At 46.5% G+C, this 21,321-nt stretch overlaps 1 protein-coding gene across 50 annotated transcripts in view; it reads left to right on the top strand.

Moving 5' to 3' along the window:
* The window catches only part of ZMYND8 (zinc finger MYND-type containing 8), a 160,047-nt gene that overhangs the window by 124,791 nt on the left and 13,935 nt on the right, over positions 1-21,321 (top strand). For 24 of the 50 annotated variants that reach the window (XM_054674533.2, XM_054674528.2, XM_009437360.5 and 21 more), the window contains 5 exons: positions 5,453-5,833; positions 8,095-8,285; positions 14,796-14,876; positions 17,323-17,401; positions 20,076-20,315. In XM_054674533.2, the coding sequence (XP_054530508.1) occupies positions 5,453-5,833; positions 8,095-8,285; positions 14,796-14,876; positions 17,323-17,401; positions 20,076-20,315 (972 nt within the window). The remainder of the gene's footprint in view (positions 1-5,452; positions 5,834-8,094; positions 8,286-14,795; positions 14,877-17,322; positions 17,402-20,075; positions 20,316-21,321) is intronic. The other 26 variants (XM_063803056.1, XM_054674546.2, XM_054674542.2 and 23 more) reach the window with 2 other exon arrangements.

Raw genomic sequence — 21,321 nt, 5'->3', positions numbered from 1 at the left:
CCAAAAATCCCCTGAGTCTCAGAGGCTACGGTTATATTCTGAACCAGCAGTGACTACCCCACAGCCTAGTGCAGCCTGGGCATGTTAACAAGCCCACCAAAAGGGGTGTGGGAATGATTGGAAGGATGTCCTTCCCACTGACAAAGTATTCAGCACATTTTTCAGTTGGCTTGGCAATTAGGTTAGAGGATTCAACATGCTCAATAAAGATACTGAAGAATTAACTAAGGGCCCAGAAGAAACATTGCCCAAGGACAAATTACAGGTTGTAGCCATAAAACCTTATGTATGTGGCGAGTGACTTAAGGGATAGCCCGGTTTAAATCTTGACTGTGCCTAACTTCTATCAGGAGCTAACTTGTCAATCAAACCCTTGAATAAGACGTAACTCCATGTCCTTTGGGGTTTCCATTGTCTGGTGGCTTAAAGCAAGTCAGGGATGGGCCTTGAGAATCTTTCTGCTGTGGTTATGGTCAACCTGGGCTGCTCTGGAACCTCAGCTGTCAGAGTGAGAGAGGATTCCTGCAGTTCAGCTAAAGAGAATGTCTGAGAGGTACAGTGGAGGAAGAGAGAGATACAGTTACATAAGGGAGGGAGGATAGGCCATCAAACCATCCCGACCCATCTGTTAGATTTATAGATGGCCTCTGAAAAATATGAGTATGTTGTGGATTGGGGTTTGAGAGACTGTCTCTGTTGTTGCAGAGAACAATAGGAGTAGCATTTATTTCATGAGGATCGTAGGAATATTTGGGTGCAGATGGCAGTGCTCCTATGAGTGACATATTTATACTGTTCTTTCTTTCTGGAACAGATCTTTTGATTGATTGGTTTTGTGCCCCTACCTCTTCCAGAAAGAATTTGCAACAGATTGACAAGGATACATAACCATATGAAACAAGATGAAAATAAAGACATCCATGTAAAAGGAAAATGAAGGTAGAATAGCAAGTGGTCTGGGGAAAGGTTTTATACAGAAATCTGTACTATTTCAATCTTCAGAGTTAGGGAAGTTGGCTCTGAAAGCAGAATGGGAAACACAGTACCTTAGAAGATCTCATACTTTCCAAAAAAACAAAAAACCATTCTAGTTGATTAAAAGAAGTAGAACTTTTCCTCACATTGATGTCTGAAGGGAATTTCTCCAGGAAGCTTTAGTAGATGGTGCACAATTAAGCTGAAGATGATTCTGAAACACAGTTCAGTTAGAGCAGCTTCCTAAGGCTTGGGGCAAAACCAATTGATCTTAAATTCAGAGCTGATGGTGGTTTGGGTCTTGAAAAATTCTCGTGTCAGACTCCGCTAGAGAGCATCTTTTCAATGACATGTTTTCACTTAAGAGTTTAGTAAGTGAAGGGCATTTTGGATTGCGCTGTTGTGACCTCCAGCTTACCTTCCACTAGGGATGCAGCTTATGGGTAGAATATGAATCTTCAGATGGCAAAACAGCTTTTATAGCTAATAACCTCAGAACAGAAGCAAAGAGAGCACACTTAGACTCTTTGCTGTGCTTTCACTGGCACATCAGTAATTTCCATCCTTCTACAAAGGGGATGCTAATTTTTCTCTTAAAAAGTCCTTGCTTTATAAATGAAAAACAGTGACCAGTGACAAATCAGGAATTAAGTAGGTTAATTTGATAGGGCAGCTTCTCAGGTGCTGACCCTTTAAAAAAAAATTCACCCTTTTTTTCCCGCTACAGGTGATTGATTATGTACTCCAGATTTCTGGGACAAATGAAATTTCCTATAGCCTTATTTTGTCTCCATAAACCATCAGGATTCCTGGAAATTTAAATATTTTGGTATCTAAATAACTTCAAACAATTTTGAGCCTGGAATCTTATCGGATTGTATACTCCAGTTCTTTATTTGGCAGAGAGCCAGCTGTGATCACTGCAGAGCAGTAACCCCTCCGCCCTGCTGGCTGTTTGCTTTTGCAAATCAGGAGAGAGAAAACGACCATTTTGCGGTTGCCCTTATGGTGGGGAGACAGGCTAGCTCATCAACAATAACAGTATATTTTTTGGTGATGTGGCAGGAAAGGAAGGCATTGAAGGCACTTACGCGGGTTAGAAGCTCTGCTAAGGCACTGCCCCCTGCCCTCCTCTTAGAAGGGCCCAGTTCAGCACCTCATCTCCACCTGGAAGAGGCGGGGACTGTGCCCCATATCTGGCAGGTGGCCCTGGAAGCATCGGAGTTCTTCACTGCAGGAAGCTCTTCTTCCAGACCCGCCCCAGGCTCTTGCCGACCAGCTTGGCTGGATTCTCCTCTCTGGGGAAGTACAAGGGCCAGCAACATCTCGATAACCGTCGAGAACGCCCTCTGAAGTCAGGATAGTCAGCTTGTCTCTTCCCCTCCTTGGCTTCTTAAAACCCACAGCTTACTGAATGAAAATCCTTGCTGGAGTAATCAGGCTCATGTCTTTTTCTGGGTAATACTGATCTTAAAAAGACAGACATAGGCCGGGCGCAGCGGCTCACGCCTGTAATCCCAGCACTTTGGGAGGCCGAGGCAGGTGGATCACAAGGTCAGGAGATTGAGACCATCCTGGCTAACACAGTGAAACCCCGCCTCTACTGAGAATACAAAAAATGAGCTGGGCATGGTGGCGGGCACCTGTAGTCCCAGCTACTCGGGAGGCTAAGGCAGGAGAATGGTGTGAACCCAGGAGGCGGAGCTTGCAGTGAGCCGAGATCGCGCCACTGCACTCCAGCCTGGGTGACAGAGCAAGACTCCATCTCAAAAAAAAAAAAAAAAGAAAAGAAAAAGAGGCAGACATAATCCTTATTTAAAGGAGTTTGATGTCAGGGAGCATAGTCCAAGATCGGGGTGCTGGCTTGTACCTGGGTGTGGTGTGTGTTCCCCAGATATCCTCTCTGGGGCATAGGCTCACCTTACTGGGGGCTGAGGCCTGTGCATCCATAACTGAGCCACCTTTACAAATGAGCTCCCGTGTGGTCATCGCCTCTACCTGCTGCTCAGTGCTTCTGGCTCTAACCTCCCTTCCAGCCCCTCCTCCCTGCCTGCCCTCACTTACTCAAATGCTCTGTATTCCTAGACATATCTTGGCTGATGCTGTTCCCTCCAGATTCTCACTTTCCGCCTGTTGAAATCCTACCCTTTATTCCCCACCAGCCCAGTGCCTCCAAGATGACATACTCCATATGGCAGCGTTTTTCAAACTTGAGTCATTCACATTCATTGTCTTTCCCGTTCTCAAGTCCTGCTTGTATAATTTTTGACTTAATATTTTTATTTAAAGAATCTTTTTTTTTTTTTTTTTTTTTTTTGAGACGGAGTCTCGCCCTGTCACCCAGGCTGGAGTGCAATGGGGCGATTTCGGCTCACTGCAACCTCTGCCTCATGGGTTCAAGCGATTCTCCTGCCTCAGCCTCCCAAGTAGCTGGCATTATAGGCACACACCACCATGCCTGGCTAATTTTTTGTATCTTTAGTAGAGATGGGGTTTCACCATGTTGGCCAGACTGGTTTCGAACTCCTGACTTCGTGATCTGCCCGCCTCGGCCTCCCAAAGTGCTGGGATTACAGGCGTGAGCCACTGCACCCGGCCAAGAATCTCATTCTTTAAAAATAAAATTAAGCTCATTTAAAGCGGGACACAGTAGCACGTCCCATGTAGTCCCAGCTACTCGGGAGGCTGAAGTGGCTTGCTTGAGCCCAGCCGGGGTGATATAGCAAAACTCTATCTCTTTAAAACATAAAATAAAATAGGCCGGGCACGTTGGCTCACGCCTGTAATTCCAGCACTTTGGGAGGCCAAGGCGGATGGATCATGAGGTCAGGAGTTCAAGACCAGCCTGGGCAAGATGGTGAAACCCCGTCTCTGCTGAAAATAAAAAAAATTAGCTGGGTGCGGTGGCAGGCGCCTGTAATCCCACGTAGTCGAGAGGCTGAGGCAGGAGAATCGCTTGAACTCAGAGGGCGGAGGTTGCAGTGAGCCAAGTTTGTGCCACTGCACTCCACCCTAGGTGACAGAGTGAGAATCCATCTCAATAAATAAATAAAATAAACTCATTTTATTTACTTTTCATTTATTATTATTATTATTTTGAGACGGAGTCTCACCCTGTCACCCAGGCTGGAGTGCAATGGCATGGTCTCGGCTCCCTGCAACCTCCACGTCCCGGGTTCAAGCGATTCTTCTGCCTCAGCCTCCTGAGTAGCTGGGACTACAGGCGCCTGCCACCGCACCCGGCTATTTTGTATTTTCGGTAGAGACGGGGTTTCACTATGTTGGCCAGGCTGCTCTTGAACTCCTGACCACAAGTGATCCGCCCACCTCAGCCTCCTAAAGTGTTGGGATTACAGGCGTGAGCCACTGCGCCCGGCCTATTAGTAATATTTTTTGAGACGGAGTCTCACTCACTCTTTCTCACAGGCCGGAGTGCAGTGGCGCGATCTCGGCTCACTGCAACTTCCGCCTCCTGGGTTCAAGGAATTCTCCTGCCTCAGTTTCCCACCACGTCCGGCTAATTTTTTTGTATTTTTAATAGAGACGGGGTTTCCCCATGTTGGTCAGGCTGGTCTCAAAATCCTGACCTCAAGTGATCCGCCTGCCTCAGCCTCCCGAAGTGCTGGGATTACAGGCGTGAGCCACCGTGCTTGGCCTCATTATTTTAGTAAAAAAATTTCCCCTGAAAAAAGCATCTGCAAGTATAAACTCATTTTAGATTTGAACACCACCCAATAAGAACAGTAGCACACAGTATACATAAAAGCTGGTGATAGGAATAAATCCAATCAAAACCAAAGCAATGCTACTCAATCCTAGATCAGTACCATTGCGTTGGGGGAAGGTTCTGGCCTTGGGGCAGAATTTGTTTTCCTGGTATTGTCCTGGCTATCAGTACCGCCTTCAAACTTTATCCTGGAGGGAATCAGAAGAGATGAAAAGAATACTTTTCTTTCTGGGTGACTGAGTGTTACTGCTTTGGCCATTGGGAGGCCATCTGGCTCTTTGGAGGTATTGCTTTCTACGTTCCCTAGCCAAAGAATTGCTCTTCCTGTCTGGATTGACTTCCGCTGGGCCCTTCTCAAGGTGCCGACTAGATTTGAACTTTGCAAAAAGGGCGTGAACATTGAATCTGTTCGCCCACCGCATTGTCCACTAGGTGTAGGGGAGCTTGAGCGCAGGAGCCGGGTCTTGTTTGCCTCATTCTCCCCTAGAGGTCTTGACTTGTATCTCAGATGTGGGCCGGCGCCCAGTAAAGGAGGCCGCTGCTCGCGGAGATGGAAGACGCAGCAGAAGTGGCCTCAGCGTTAGGTGAGAATGTACTCCACTCCTCCGGCGCGGTGTGCTTGGCACGTCGAATTGGTTCGGCATTCCTGGCTTTCGTAGGTTTTACCCAGAACTTGGTGGCGTCAAGACCGTGCAGGTGAACCTGAGTGAAATCCGGTTTTTGTTTGTTTTTTCTTCATGCATTGGCTAGTTGTAGGTAAAACTCCACCATCCACGACGGCGGGCAGCCATTCTCCCCCGGAAACGCCGGTGCTCACCCGCTCTTCCGCCCAAACTTCCGCGGCTGGCGCCACAGCCACCACCAGCACGTCCTCCATGGTCACCGTCACGGCCCCGGCCCCCGCCGCCACAGGAAGCCCAGTGAAAAAGCAGAGGCCGCTTTTACCGAAGGAGACTGCCCCGGCCGTGCAGCGGGTCGTGTGGAACTCATCAAGTAAGTTTCAAACGTCCTCCCAAAAGTGGCACATGCAGAAGATGCAGCGTCAGCAGCAGCAGCAGCAGCAGCAAAACCAGCAGCAGCAGCCTCAGTCTTCCCAGGGGACGAGATATCAGACCAGACAGGCTGTGAAAGGTACCGAGCCTCCCCTTCTGTTCTCCGTGGCGCCCGCTCCCATTTTGCCACATCGACAGGAGAAAGTCATTGCTCTTTTATTTTTTATTTTTTAGTTCTCGTTTGTTTCCGGGCCATTGTATCTTGAAGGCCTTGCACATTCCATTTGGCATTATTTTTAAAAATTGTTTTGCTACTTGCTTTTTTACTTTCAAAAAGTTTTTTTTGTTCATTTTATAAATGATACATGCATATATTCTCCTTAAAAAGGGGGCAGAAAGTTTTACATAAAAGTCTGTTATCCCGTTTACCATCCATTTCATTCTCTTCCCTTCCACAGTGGCCAGTATCAACCGTTGTAAAAGCTTTTCTATGCATGTATGCATGTATATGTATATATACATATCTGTATGTATATATGTGTGCATCATGTATATGATGCCATAAAATTAGTCCTTTTCCCCCCCTTTTTTTTTCTTTTTTAAAACATAAAAATGGTACCATACTTGCTTTTTTTCCCCACCCATCAGCATGTTTTGGAGGTCCATCCACATCAGCACATACAGCCCTGCCTTGTTCTTTTGGACTGCTGCATAGTATTTCATAGTTTATTTAAAGCATTCCTCTACTAATGGGCATTTAGGTTGCTTTCAGTTTTTTTTCCACTGTGAGCAGTGCTGCAATGAATACCTTTATATAAATTTCCTTGTGCACATGAGGGAACCTCTTGGAGTTATTTTGGAAAAAGTACAGTGCGAGAAGTTGATAGCGAAGGTTACCTTAGTAACTGGAGATTCGTCACACACACAAGATGAGCCAGCCTCAAGAACCACTTGCTGAAGTTGCAGAATCAGAACTCCCACCAGTCCTGCAGGAGGCTCCATCTGGAGCTGAAATTAGGCCAAACACAGTGCTGATCTGACTGGTTGGTACCAGTTTGCCTGGCTTTTGTGAGCATTGATGTAGATCTTTCTACCAGGAAACCTGCATCTAGATCCTCAAAGGCTGGGTTCTTCAACTGAAACTCATAGTGAATGCGCCCCTGTGAGTGGGGCTCATGAGCCGCAGAATGTGAGGTTGAAAGGTGGCCAGGTCTTGAATTGGCCCCCAGTGAAACCCTTCAAAGATGGCAAGGGAGTGGGTCCTGAAAAATTGGCCAGGCAAAATTGAGAGTACAGTTGGATTAATCTTGCTATTTAAAAAGTTGGTGGGGCAAAGCCGAGTCTAGGATATTTGAGATTGGGATTGCGGCTTCCTGTCTTCTGTCTTCATATCTCATAAGCAGGACGCTTCCCCAGGGGAGTTTAATTGCTACCAAGAAGAGGGTTGGGCGCGGTGGCTCACACCTGTAATCCCAGCACTTTGGGAGGCCAAGGCAGGCAGATCACTTGAGGCCAGGAGTTCAAGACCGGCCTAGTCAACATGGTGAAACCCCATCTCTACTAAAATGGAAAAAAAAAAAAAAAAAAAAAAAAGCAAAAAACTAGCCGGGCATGATGGCACATGCCTGTAACCCTGGCTACTCAGGAGGGAGGCATGAGAATCCCTTGAATCTTGGAGGTAGAGGTTGCAGTGAGCTAAGATTGCACCACTGCACTCCAGCCTGGGCGACAGAGTGAGACTGTGTCAAAAAAAAAAAAAAAAAAAAAAACGCTGCCAAAAAGTGGCTCATTGCTTCAGATTGTCTTACGCCAAAGTAGAGCCTAGTTAAAGGGGTAAAGACCAATTTAAATTGGTAATATGCTACTGTAATAGGGGCAAGAGTCTAGCATAAGCTGAAATTAACTTTGATTTGTACAGGGGTGACTGGACATTTTAGAGAGAGAATGAGGGAGTAGGGATGGGAGCGAGTTGGGCCTCAGTAGAGTCAGGGAAGTTAAACATCTTGATTTGCTAACGGGCACTTCATGAAGTCGGGCCCTTACTCTCCCATAGAGACTGGGATGCTGAGGTCCTGTCTTCAGGTGTTGGCTGGAACAAAACTGTCAGTTCTTTTGCCAGCATTGAGTTTTCCCAGGCAGGTGCTTTAAGAGGGGGTTGGGGTCATCCTAGCATGCACTCTTGAGCTCTTAGAAACTGTCAATGTTTGCTCAAGTCTTTCCAGGCCAAGGTTAGGGCCTAGTTGAGAAACCTGGATAGAGTTTGGTCAAGGGGAGCATCTTTGTCATTTAAAAGTAGAAAAGCTCTCAGGACGTCTATTAGGGGCTTTGCTTCTACACCACAGCTTTGTGCTGGGATGGGTCCTTCCCACGTGGGGTAATCAGGATGCTTTGCCTTCCTAGCTGTCCAGCAGAAGGAGATCACACAGAGCCCATCCACGTCCACCATCACCCTGGTGACCAGCACACAGTCATCGCCCCTGGTCACCAGCTCGGGGTCCATGAGCACCCTTGTGTCCTCAGTCAACGCTGACCTGCCCATCGCCACTGCCTCAGCTGATGTCGCCGCTGATATTGCCAAGTACACTAGCAAAGTGAGTGGATGGGAGAGCTACTGTGGAGATGGCAGACACCTGGCAGGATGCCAGAACCTTGGTCTCCCGAGGGGAAGCGTGAGCGTCTTAACCTCGCAGGCTTTAGGGAGTGGTTAGGAGGGAAGACCCTTTTTTTAAAAACAGAATCTCCAAGACCACATTCTTTAATTTGGGTCTAATGGAGAAATGTAGAATGGACTGAATCTTACTCCAAGTGGGCTTAGATTCTAAAGTCAGTTCATAAAGTGCAAATGACATAATCAGAATTACCTTCGAGAATTCAAGTCACTCATTAAGGCACTGGAACACATGACTGATCCTTCAGTGAACAGCTGACCAGGGGTTTGGTTTGCATTTAGAGCTTTGCATGTGGAGCAGAAGTGACAGAGACTTAAACATGAGACTGGCAAGGTGAGATGCCCACACTTTGATTTTTCCAGGAATCAAGATGGATGGGGAGGGGGACCAAGGGGACTCCCTCTCCCCTGTCTCCTGCCCTCTGGGGCACAGTCCCCATTAAGTGGCATGGTGGGCAGGATTGCCTGTTGTTGGTGAACTCATGGGAACTGTCTCAGCACAGGCCCCTTCTTTTTTTCTCTTAAGTTGCCAAGTGCTTTTTTTTTTTTTTTGAGATGGAGTCTCACTCTGTTCCCCAGGCTGGAGTGCAGTGACACAATCTCGTCTCACTGCAACCTCCGCCTCCTGGGTTCAAGCGATTCTCCTGCCTTAGCCTCCCAAGTAGCTGGGACTACAGGCACGCGCCACCATGCCTGGCTAATCTTTGTATTTTTTTAGTAGAGATGGGGTTTCGCCATGTCGACCAGGCTGGTCTCAAACTCATGACCTCGGGTGATCCACCCACCTCGGCCTCTCAAAGTGCTGGGATTACAGGTGTGAGCCACCACGCCCGGCCTGCCAAGTGCTTTTATGGTCACTGTTGAATTCAGGTAGATAACATCTGCAGTTCTCAGCGTCATGTGAGAGTGCGCTGGACTGATGTGCTGTGTATCTTGTCATTAGACCACGGTGGTAATAATAACCACCAGAATGTCAGGTCCACAAAGGCAGGGATTTTTGTCTGTTTTGCTCACTGCCAAGGCCTAGAACAGTGCCTGGCATGTAGTAAGTGCTTGACCCATAGTTGGGCTTTGTTTTTATTGGCTTCAATTATTATCAATAACTTAATAATAGCTATTGATTTATAATCTACTGAGATTAGTAAATTACTAAGTAGGTAATAATTTATTCTTTACTGATGAGTAGATTACTAATACTGATGAGTAAACAGTTCTAGTTTTTAGAATGGATGAAAATAATTGAGGATGGTTGTTTCTAGAATTCTTTCTTTTTAAAAAATGCAAACAGGGTCTCATTTTGTTGCCCAGGCTGGTCTCAAACTCCTGGCCTCAAGTGATCTTCCTGCCTAGTCCTCCCAAAGCGTTGGGATTACAGGTGTGAGCCACCACACCCAGCCTGTTTCTAAAACTCTTATAGTCTTAATAATAAAGAATTAGCTTTATTATATTGAGTTAAGGGAAGAGGAATCTTTTAAAATTCTGAATGGTGAGAGAAATATATATGAATTTTTTTTTTTTACACAAATGAGTTTTCATTGGTCATGTTTCTTTTTATTTATTCTGTGTAGGTGTAATTGTTATCTATTGCTGCAGAACAAATTACCACAAAACTTAGCAGCTTTAAACAGCACACACCTTTATTATCCTACAGTGTGTGTGGGTCAGGAATCTGGGCATGGCTCCACGGGGCTCTCCGCTTCAGGATCTCTTGCAGTTGCAGTCATGGTGTCTGCAAGGGTTTGGGACTCACACAAAGGCTCAACTGGGAAAGGATCCACTCTCAAGGTCATTTAGGTGGTGGCAGGCAAGATTCACTTCTTGAGGGCAAGTGGCCTGGGCCACCCTCAGTTCCCTACCATGTGGGCCTCCCCAGCATGGCAGCTTGCTTCATCAAAATCAGCAATGGAGGCTGGGCATGGTGGCTCACACCTGTAATCCCAGCACTTTGGGAGGCTGAGGTGGGTGGATTGCATGAGCTCAGGAGTTCAGGACCAGCCTGGGCAACATCGTGAAACCCCATCTCTACCAAGATACAAAAAATCAGCCTGGCATGATGGCATGCGCCTGTAGTCCCAGCTACTTAGGAGGCTGGTACACGAGACTTGCTTGAACCTGGGAGGTGGAGGTTGCAGTGAGCCGAGATCTTGCCACTGCACTCCAGCCTGGGCGACAAAGCGAAACTGTCTCAAAAGCCAGCAATGGAGAGAGCCTGCTGGCAAGATGGAAGTCGCAGGCTTACTTAGGCCAGTCACAGAAGTGACACCTCATTACGTTTGCTGTATTCCATTGGGTAGAAGCAAGTTGCTAGGTCAGAGGGAGGGGATTACAGATGGGCACAAAATATTAGTAGGTTGGGATCATCGGGAGCCCACTTAGAGTTTGCCTACCACATAAGGTAGCAATATGTCTGCATAGCATTTACTCTAGGCTAGATGCTGTCCTAAGCACTTTTTGTATGTTACTTACTCAGTCTTCTTGACAAATTGATGAAGTGTAGGTACTGTTATCACCCCAATTTTATAGATGAGAAAACTGAAGCCCAGTGAGGTTACACAGTGTGTCTAGGGTCACAAGCTAGTGAATGGCAAAGCTGGACTTTGAACGATAGCAGCCAGGCCCTAGAGAGTGTGCACTTAACCTGGCTTTGAACTGCTTTGTGCATTTCAAACAAGCCTGCTGACCACAAATGTTCATGGTCCACAAACTGTTGCCACATGACTTTTATAAGCAACTCCTCTTAGGAATCAGTGTGGCTGTTTGAGCCAGTGGCTGTAACCGCAGCACTTTGGGAGGCTCAAGTGGGAGGATCACTTGAGGCCAGGAGTTTAAGACCAGCCTGAGCAACACACTGAGATCTTGTCTTTACAAATAAAAAAAAATTAGCTGGGCCTGGTGGCACATGCCGGTAGTCTCAGCTATTCGGGAGGCTGAGATGGGAGGATTACTTGAGCCCAGAAGTTTGAAGCTGCAGTGAGCTGTGATTGCACCATTGCACTCCAGCCTGGGTGGACAGAGCAGGACCCTGTCTCAAAAAAAAAAAAAAAAAAAAAAAAAAAAAAAGCCTGGTGCGGTGGCTCACACCTGGAATCCTAGCACTTTGGGAGGCCCAGGCGGGTGGATCGCCTGAGGTCAGGAGTTCGAGACTAGCCTGGCCAACATGGCAAAACCCCGTCTCTACTAAAAATACAAAAATTGGCCCGGTGTGGTAGCAGGCACCTATAATCCCACCTACTCAGGAGGCTGAAGCAGGAGAATTGCTTGAACCCAGGGGATGGACGTTGCAGTGAGCTGAGATTGCGCCACTTCACTCCAGCCTGGGGGACAGAGCGAAACTCCTCTGTCTCAAAAAACAAAACAAAACAAAACAAAACAAAAAACATGGGGGAGGTTGTCATGAAAGTGTTAAAGGCATAACAGCACCAAACTGAGACTTCTTGCTGAAGCAATCTGTAGGATTATTAGAGAATTGAAAGCGGGTAATTTTTTCGTTAGTGATATAAGTAGGTGTCTGGTTTTGCCTGAATGAAATCTTGTTCTACCTTCGGTTGTCCTTACATCACCTTCCCTTGATTTAGTCCCAGCTGTTTGCTTATGAATGGGAAAGCTGAGGCCTGCTGAGTGGGTCTGATTAGTGGTTTGCAGGAAGGCTGTTTTCTCAGCTCCTGCAGCCATTTTAATTTTGTTACCTTCTGCATCCCCTTTGTTCTTTAAAAAATTACTAAAAGAATTTTTTTTTTTTTAGAGATGGGGTCTAACCCTGGTGCCCAGGCTGGCCACTCCTGGGTTCAAGCGACCCTTCCACCTTGGCTTCCCCAGGTAGCTGGGTCTTCAGGCCCCCAGCTCCCCTTGACACTTTTGGCAAAACTTTATTTATTTATTTATTTATTTTTGAGACAAGGTCTCACTCTTAGCTGGAGTGCAGCAGTGTAATCTCAGCTCCCTGCAAACTCTGCCTCCCAGATTCAAGCGATTCTCTCGCCTCACCTTCCCAAGTAGCTGGGATTACAGGTGCCCACCACCACACCTGGCTAATTTTTGTATTTTTGGTAGAGATGGGGTTTCACCATATTGGCCAGGCTGGTCTCGAACTCCTGACCTCAGGTGATTCGCCTGCCTTGGCCTCCCAAAAGTGCTGGGATTATAGGCGTGAGCCACTGTGCCTGTCCAGGAATGACTTTTTTGATAAGTGTTTTCTTTGAAGTTAAAAAAAATGAACACAGTGACATTTTTTGGGAGCTGATGAACTTTTCCTTTCTCTGAGTTGACCTGGAGTGGAAGACGCAGTTCTGTGTGTTTTGGCAAAGTGGTGTTCTTTACCGATGTTGAAGTCTTTGCTATATTTGGAAGTTAAGAGTAAAAGGAAGTCCATGAATGCATGATATCTTTGAAATGGAATGTGACCATTACATTAGCAATGTATTGAATTTCACCCCCTTTTTAAAGTTTTCTTGTAAAGCCATTTAGTTGTAATTTTAAAAATGGACACGGTGGGTGCAACAGAGCAAGGAGGCAAGTGCAGGAGGGCTGCAAAGCTGTGGAAAGCGCAGAGTGTTTTTGCTGGCAACGGCCTGGTGTGGGCTCTGCAGCAAGCTGGGAGCGGAAATCTCAACAGAGATTTTATTCATTTTACTCCATTTTGGGGCGAATTTGGGCCTACTATTTTGGGGGTTGGCAGCAATTACGCAATTGCATACTTACATGAATTTCTTTTTCTTTAAAAATAAGATGAATGGGTATTTCTTTATGAACACCTACTCCGTGGCAGGTAACGAGCTGCAGTGTTTGCGTGGTTTTTTTCATTTAATCCTCGTGCACACCCTACCGGGGCGGCATGCAGTTCTTGTTTTTTTGTGGGGAAACCGAGGCTTAGAGGCAGTGGATAGTGAGGCATCAGATAGGAGGCTGCTCTTTGTCCCGCCTTCTCCCTGAATTGGGGCATCTAGAAAGCACTGGAGAGACTCAGCACCAGTCAAGCCAGGCCTGAGACAGAGCCTGATCTCTTGTCCCCTCCTCTTTCTGCTGTAATGGGGGAAGAGTCAGCTGGCAGGTGGGAGGTAGAAGAGAAATTCATCCTATTAACATACTGAGTCAGCAAATCCCTGGGTGCCTGCTGCAGGGACCTTAGCTGATGTCACCAACTGGCTGATGCCTTCAGGGGTCAGATCGTTAAAGAAAAAGATGGGAAATGAACCGCAAAGACAGTGTCCTGACTGAAGGCATTAAAATGACAAACCAGCCATATCTGTAAAATGGACTATAAAAAGGAATGAAGTTCCGCTGCCTGCTGCAGCACGGATGCGCGAGTCACAGAGGACCTTGAGTTGTGTGATTCCATTTATATGACATGTCCAGACTGAGCAAATGTGGAGAGACAGAAGGCAGATCAGTGGCTGTCAGGCGCTGGGGGAGCGGGGGATGGGATACCGGGAGGTGAAGACTAAGGCCGGGGGAGTGGGATTTTCTTTTTGGGGTAATGAAAATGTTGTGAAATGATTGTGGTGACAGATACACAACTCTGAGGTACTAAAAGCCATTGAATTGTATACTTTAAATGAATGAATGGTATAGTATATGCATATACCTCAATAAAGCGGTGCTGGTTTTTTGACGGGAAATAATGAAAACCAAAACAAAGTAATCCCTCTCTCGAACCTACTGTGCTGGGCAAATAAAAGACATCTGGGGGTCAGGCACAGTGGCTTCAGCACTTTGGGAGGCCGAGGTGGGTGGATTACTTGAGGTCGGGAGTTTAAGACCAGCCTGACCAACATGGTGAAACCCCGTCTCTACTAAAAATAGAAAAAAAATTAGCTGGGTGTGGTGGTGTGCGCTTGTAATCCCAACTACTTGGGAGGCTGAGGCAGGAGAATCGCCTGAACCTGGAGGCGGAGGTAGCAGTGAGCCAAGATCACGCCATTGCACTCCAGTCTGGGCAACAGAGTGAGGCTCCATCTTAAAAAAAAAAAAAAAAAAAAAACCACCACACATCTGGGGGCCAAATTTGGCCTCTCTAGTTTCAGCCAAACTGTGGTATGGAAACTAGCTTTATGGTTATGAAGTGGCACCACAATGCGATACATGAAATTTGTTGGAAATTTTTACCCCATTAATGCTGGGATTTCTTAACCTCAGTGCTAGTGACATTTTGGGCTCATAGGTCATTGTTTTTTGTGGGGGGTCCTTCTGTGCATTTAGCATGGTTTAGGTAGGAAGTTTAGCAGCGTCCCTGCCTCCACCCTCTAGATGCCAGTAGCAGCTCCTTCTCCTCGCTCCTGCACCTGTCCTGGCAACCAGAAATGCCCAGTGTCTCATGCGGGACAAAACTGCCCTAAGTTGAGAACCTCTGCTTTATACAGATAGATTTTAAGTATTTGTCACCAGGAAAAGCCTCCAAGAAGTGATCAGCTGAATTGTTTCTGTTTTTATCTTTCAGATGATGGATGCAATAAAAGGAACAATGACAGAAATATACAACGATCTTTCTAAAAACACTACTGGAAGCACAATAGCTGAGGTCAGAGATGACACATGAATTTCTTATTTGCTAAGAGTGTTTTATGGGCTGCTTTAAAGGTGGTACCATGAAGAAGCTTCTCTGGAAACCCCTCTTGGGTCCTGGCTTGGTCACTAAGCTGGCTCTACTGATTGTGATTATTGATGGGGGTATTTTTTCCTTTAGCCAGACGGCTGGGGCTGTGGAGACATGCCCTGCTTTGTGTGATCAATTCATTTCTAATAAAACAGCCAAAATCAGAGCTTCAGTTAACCTACTGGTGAAACTGGACACCGGTTCTTTTTGCTTCATGTAAAACTGGCTTCTGAATCTTCTCTGTAAGTTTGGACTTTTTAATACAAGTGCTTCTTCTTGTTCAATAATTTATGTACTGGAGTCTCCATAATTATGTGATTGTGTAGACAAGAAAGTGGTTAAGACATTTCATTGGCTGTGCATGTTGGCTGTAATCCCAGCGCTTTGGGAAGTTGTGGTAATCCCAGCGCTTTGGGAATCCTGAGGATTGCTTGAGGCCAGGAGTTTGAGACCAGCCTGCACAACATAGTGAAACCCCATTTCTACAAAAATTTAAAAAAAACAAGCAGGAGATGGTGGTGTGTTCCTGTAGGAAGCTAAGGCAGGAGGATTGCCTGAGCCCAGGAGTTTGAGGCTGCAGTAAGTTGTGATTGTGCCACTGTACTCTAGCCTGGGAGACAGAATGAGACCCTGTCTCTTAAGGAAAAAAAAAAAATTAAGCTATCTACTTATAAAGCATCCGCTTTTAAAAATATACCTCCCTGAACTTCCCCTTTAGGCTAATTCCCTATCAGGGCTTGGAGAGTGGGCCACTTGCCGGCTGTCTGTGGATGGTACAGTGTAGGCCAGATGCAAACGGGTTATCAGGTGAAATGACAAGTGGCAGGACTTACAGAGGTCATTTAAGGTGACGTTGGGGAGCTGTGGGAATCCTTTGCAGAGCTATTGACCTTTTAGGACTTGGCAGCATTAGGCTGGTGCTCAGACGAAGAGGAGATCATCTTCAGGAAGGCAACCTGGTGGTCCCTTCAACAGAAGACAATGTGAATACAAAGATTTAAGAGACCCAAGAAAAATCAATGAATCCCCTTGAATAGTTTTGCAAGTATGACCTTTATGATTATGCTTTGGACATCAAATAAGAAGGGAAAGAATAATGCTTTAGAAACAGCTTCATTCTTGTTTGTATACGTTGTAAGAATTGGTGTGTGGTTGAAAATACAGGTTCATAATATCTCACCTGAAACCCGGGGTCTGGATGTATGCCAGAATTTTTTTTGGATTTTAGAGAGGTTATAATATGCAGCCCCCCACAATTAGAGACACCATTTCTGCAGTGAAATGTGATTGTTCACACTACGTGAATAAATCAGGTTTTCTCGGCTTTAGCTATACTGACGTTTGAACCAGATAATTTCTGTTGTGGGGCTGCCCTGTGCATTCTAGGATGTTGAGCAGCATCCCTGTCAGCAACACTGCTCAATTATGACAACCGCAAATGACTCCAGACATTCTCACGACAGGGGAGAGTACTCGAAATTGCCCCAGTTAAGAACTACTGCGATAATTAAACACTGTTTATTATTATTTTTTAAATTAAAAAAAATTTTTTTTTTTTGAGAAGAGTCTCGCTCTGTCACCCAGGTTGCAGCGCAGTGGCATAATCTTGGCTCACTGCAACCTCCGCCTCCCGGGTTCAAATGATTCTCATGCCTCAGCATCCCAAGTAGCTGGGATTACAGGCGTGCGCCGCCATGCCCGGTTAATTTTTGTATTTTTAGTAGAGATAGGGTTTCTCCATGTTGGCTAGGCTTGCCTTAAACTCCTGACCTCAGGTGATCTACCCACCTTGGCCTCCCAAAGTGCTAGCATTACAGGCGTGAGCCACCGCACCTGGCCAAAACACTGTTTAATTAGTTTCCTATCAGATCAGGTCGAGTTTGTTTGTTTATTTGCCCTTCCAAATGAGTTTGGCTCCAAAGTTACACTTCCTCTGCCCAGAAATACCCTTTGGTTTTCAGAGATGTCAGGCTTTGGAATTTCAGGTGAATAAGTGTGGATCCCACCACCTAAATGTTGTTATGTAAGAGTGAAAATCCAGCTATCTTTGTATTTGTTACGTATTTATAGACCAAAATCCTAAATAACCCTTAATATATTATTTATATGAAAGTCTGGTCCTTGTCACTTTAAGTGGCTTTCCCTCGTGCCAGTATTTCTTGGAATCGATGGCCTGTTTATACTTGGTTTTCTGAACCAGTGTTTCTGGTGAATTTGGGTTCACCCACCAGTGATCACCTCTCTGGACTATAGCTGTGGGAAGGTTAGCATGATTCCCATACCCCTCACAGCCAGCCGTGGTTGAGCTTCTGAGCCCTGCTGGTGAACTGCGTGAGACAGCTTTTGAAGACGCTCACTCTCCCTCTTCCAGATTCGCAGGCTGAGGATCGAGATAGAGAAGCTCCAGTGGCTGCACCAGCAAGAGCTCTCCGAAATGAAACACAACTTGGGTAAGGCCTGACACACTGGTCTGGACTGAGGAGGGTTTTGGGTGTGAACTTCTTTGCACCTCTGGAGTCAAGCCGAGATGTGAGTGCAATTAAAACTAGGCTAGGATTGTATGACTTGTAGGGAGACCACAGAATCCTGAGAGTCTGGGCCTGGAGAAACCAGGTGTAAGAGTGGGTGTTGGCGGGAGCCCCCCTTTCCTCTGTTCAGAACACCAGCCTCAACAATAAAATAATGAGGATTGGTCAGGCACGGCAGCTGACACCTGTAATTCCAGCGCTTTGGGAGGCCCAGATGGGAGGATCACCTGAGTCCAGGAGTTCAAGACCAGCCTGGGTAATCTGGCGAAACCCTATCTCTACACAAAATTTTAAACCATTAGCTGGGCCTGGTGGTGCGCTCCTGTGGTCCCAGCTTCTTGGGAGGCTGAGGAAGGAGGATCACTTGAGCCTGAGAAGTTGAGGCTGCAGTGCACTTAACTAATTTCATTACACAAACTGTTGTGATAAAGGGATCTGTTATATCCCTGGTTTTCCTTTCCTTTTTTTCACACTCCGCATGCTGTGGACATATCCCCAGTTTTCAAGGGAAGAAACCGACGTGTTGAGAAAGTTATTCAAAGTCACATGGCCACAGTTCAAGTCTGGGCACTCTTCACCCTGTTCATCATGGAATGCTAGGCACTTTAACAATATCTGGATGCTTCCTGTGCACTGTTCAGTGCGGAGAAAGATACTTTATTGGTCCCTGGATTAGATTGACAGATGTTTTGGCCTGTCGTTCTGTATAGTTAAGCTTTTCCCCAAAGGTAGAAGCGATTGCTTCAGCCCCTCACGTAGTATCAGATCAGATGGGCTGCTGGCAGCCAGGAGAACTCTCAGGTTGAGGACCCATGCCCAGGTGTGCCTACCTGCTCACTTGTGGTCAGCATCTAAGTCACACCTTGCAGACATGAATCCTTTCAGAGCCCCCTGGAGAGGAGCCCTTGGTTCATTCTTTCTGGACGCTGATTTGGGTGTTGTTGCTTCTTCTCGTTTTCCTTTTTTTTTTTTTTTTTTTTTTTTAAAGACAGAGTCTCACTCTTGTTTCCCATGTTGGAGTACAGTGATGTAATCTCAGCTCACTGCAGCCTCTGCCTCCCAGGTTCAAGTGATTTTCATGCCTCAGCCTCCCGAGTAGCTGGGATTACAGGCATGCACCACCATGCCTGGCTAAGTTTTGTACTTTTAGTAGAGACGGGGTTTCAGCATGTTGGCCAGGCTAGTCTCAAACTCCTGGCCTCAAGCGATCCACCCACCTCAGCCTCCCAAAGTGCTGGGATTACAAATGTGATCCACTGCCCCTGCCACCACTTCTTGTTTTTCTAATAAAATCAGGGAATCTTACTTTCATAAAATCCTTTTCTTTTTATGTGTTGACTGCACATTTGAAAAAATTACCTGTGGGCTGGCCAAAACTTAGCTATGGTTTGCAGGCCCCTAGTTAAAGGTAGTTAGATTGACTCAAAGGTTCTGTCTGGCCACAAGTAGTTAACTTCTTTATGAGGGGTTAATTTTACTTTATAAAGTTCAGGAAGAGTATTTGAAGGAATTGAGGGACCATTCCCCTCCCATCCCCTCCCCTCCCCTCCCCCCTGCCCTCCCTTTCCTTCCTCCCCTCCCCTCCCTTCCCCTCCCTTGTCAATGGAGTTTCACTCTTGTTGTCCAGGCTGGAGTGCAATGGCATGATCTCAGTTCACTGCAACTTCTGCCTCCTGGGTTCAAGCAATTTTCCTGCCTCGGCCTCCCAAGTAGCGGGGATTACACCATCGCGCCTAGCTAATTTTTGTATTTTTAGCAGAGACAGGGTTTCACCATGTTGGCCAGGCTGGTCTCAAACTCCTGATCTCAGGTGATACATCTGCCTCAGCCTCCCAAAGTGCTGGGATTACAGGCATGAGCCACTGCACTTGGCCTATTTTTCTTTTATTACAGCCAGCAGGTCACTCCTAAATGAATTACCAGTGGACTTAACTGTCTGAAGTAAAATTAGAGAAATCTTGGTAGACTGAGTAGGTTCATAGTTGTCCTGTTAGTATAATCATCAACCACAGTCCCATCTGGATCCAGTGCCACAGGAGACACCTACAAGAAAGCACGCCTGAGGTCTAGGCCCAGCCAGCTGTTTGCCTCAGTTTCCTCATCTGCGAAAGGGGTAGAATAGTAGTACTTACCCCGTAGGATTATTAGGATGAGGGTTATATGAGTTAATATTTATAAAGTTCTTAGAACAGTGCCTTCATGTAGTGGGTGCTGTATAGGTATTTGATTGATAGGGGGGGAAAGGCTTATGTTAATGAATAATAGGAGAGAAAGTGAGTTTTGGTGGCAGTTGTTTCAAGGGTTACTTTGAGGAATTCCCAGAATGTGGTCTGGTGTGGAAAATCCTCTGGGGCTGCAGTTATGTCCACGCTGGGCACCTCATGTCCACTCTCAACAGGCAGCACCGTCTGGTCGCCATGATGAATGCCCTATTTACAGATGAAGACTCGGGCTAGGTTATTGCCCATGGGCACACAGCCAGGGCTTCTCCCAGCCAGGTCTTGCATCCACGTCTGCCTGAATCTGGGGGCAGGAATAACCCCACACCCCAGGCTGGGGTCAGGTGATGAGCGGTGTTCTTCCCCTCCTCCACCAGAGCTGACCATGGCGGAGATGCGGCAGAGCCTGGAGCAGGAGCGGGACCGGCTCATCGCCGAGGTGAAGAAGCAGCTGGAGTTGGAGAAGCAGCAGGCGGTGGATGAGACCAAGAAGAAGCAGTGGTGCGCCAACTGCAAGAAGGAGGCCATCTTTTACTGCTGTTGGAACACCAGCTACTGTGACTACCCCTGCCAGCAAGCCCACTGGCCTGAGCACATGAAGTCCTGCACCCAGTCAGGTAATGCCCTGTGGGGCTGCCTCCCGTCCTGGGCTGCAGTGGCTTGGCATTGGTCTCCCCTGTGGACTTCAGGGGTCTCAGGGCTAATTGACAAGGGAGCTTGCCTGGCTTCTGGTCACTTTCACTCAAAAACAACTGTGTCTCTTACACACAGGTGAGCAGTGTGCAGGCACATAGCTAAAACTTGAGCCATGGGCATTTTGAACCTTTGATCTTTGCAGAACCCTTGATCTCTTCTCAGGCCTAAAGTGTCAGTAGTACTGTTGAGACACTGTGTTTTTTTTGGCAGTAATGGACTTGTGGCTTTAGATAATATGGATTCCCAATTTCTTTGTTAAGTAAAAAGTGTTAGTTTGGTACTAACCTATCTTTGACACTGCTGTAATATTTGTAATCACCCTTTCCAACATAGAACAAGCAGTCCCCAGGCCTAGACCTTCCAGCAGGAAGCACTATCTAGTTAGAATTTATCCTTTTTTTTTTTTTTTTTTTTTTTTTTTTTTTTTTGAGACAGAGTTTCGCTCTTGTTGCCCAGGCTGGAGTGCAGTGGCGTGATCTCGGCTTAGTGCAACCTCTGCCTTCCGGGTTCAAGCGATTCTCCTGCCTCAGCCTCCCGAGTAGCTGGGATTACAGAAATATGCCACCATGCCCGGCTAATTTTTTGTATTTTTAGTAGAGATGAGGTTTCTCCATGTTGGTCAGGCTGGTCTTTAACTCCTGACCTCAGGTGATCCACCTACCTTGGCCTCCCAAAGTGCTGGGATTACAGGCGTGAGCCACAGCGCCTGGCATCAATAATATTTTATGAATTGTTATTATTATTATTTTGAGACAGAGTTTTGCTCTTGTCCCCCAGGCTGGAGTGCAGTGACACGATCTCGGCTCACTGCAACCCTGCCTCCTGGGTTCCATTGATTCTCCTGCCTCAGCCTCCCAAGTGGCTGGTATTACAGGCACACATCACCATGCCCAGCTAATTTTTGTATTATTAGTGGAGACAGGGTTT

The sequence above is a fragment of the Pan troglodytes genome, chromosome 21, assembly GCF_028858775.2.
Source record: "Pan troglodytes isolate AG18354 chromosome 21, NHGRI_mPanTro3-v2.0_pri, whole genome shotgun sequence".
NCBI lineage: Eukaryota > Metazoa > Chordata > Mammalia > Primates > Hominidae > Pan > Pan troglodytes.
Note: the sequence above shows the minus strand (reverse complement) of the source record. Positions and strands in the feature narration are given on the sequence as shown.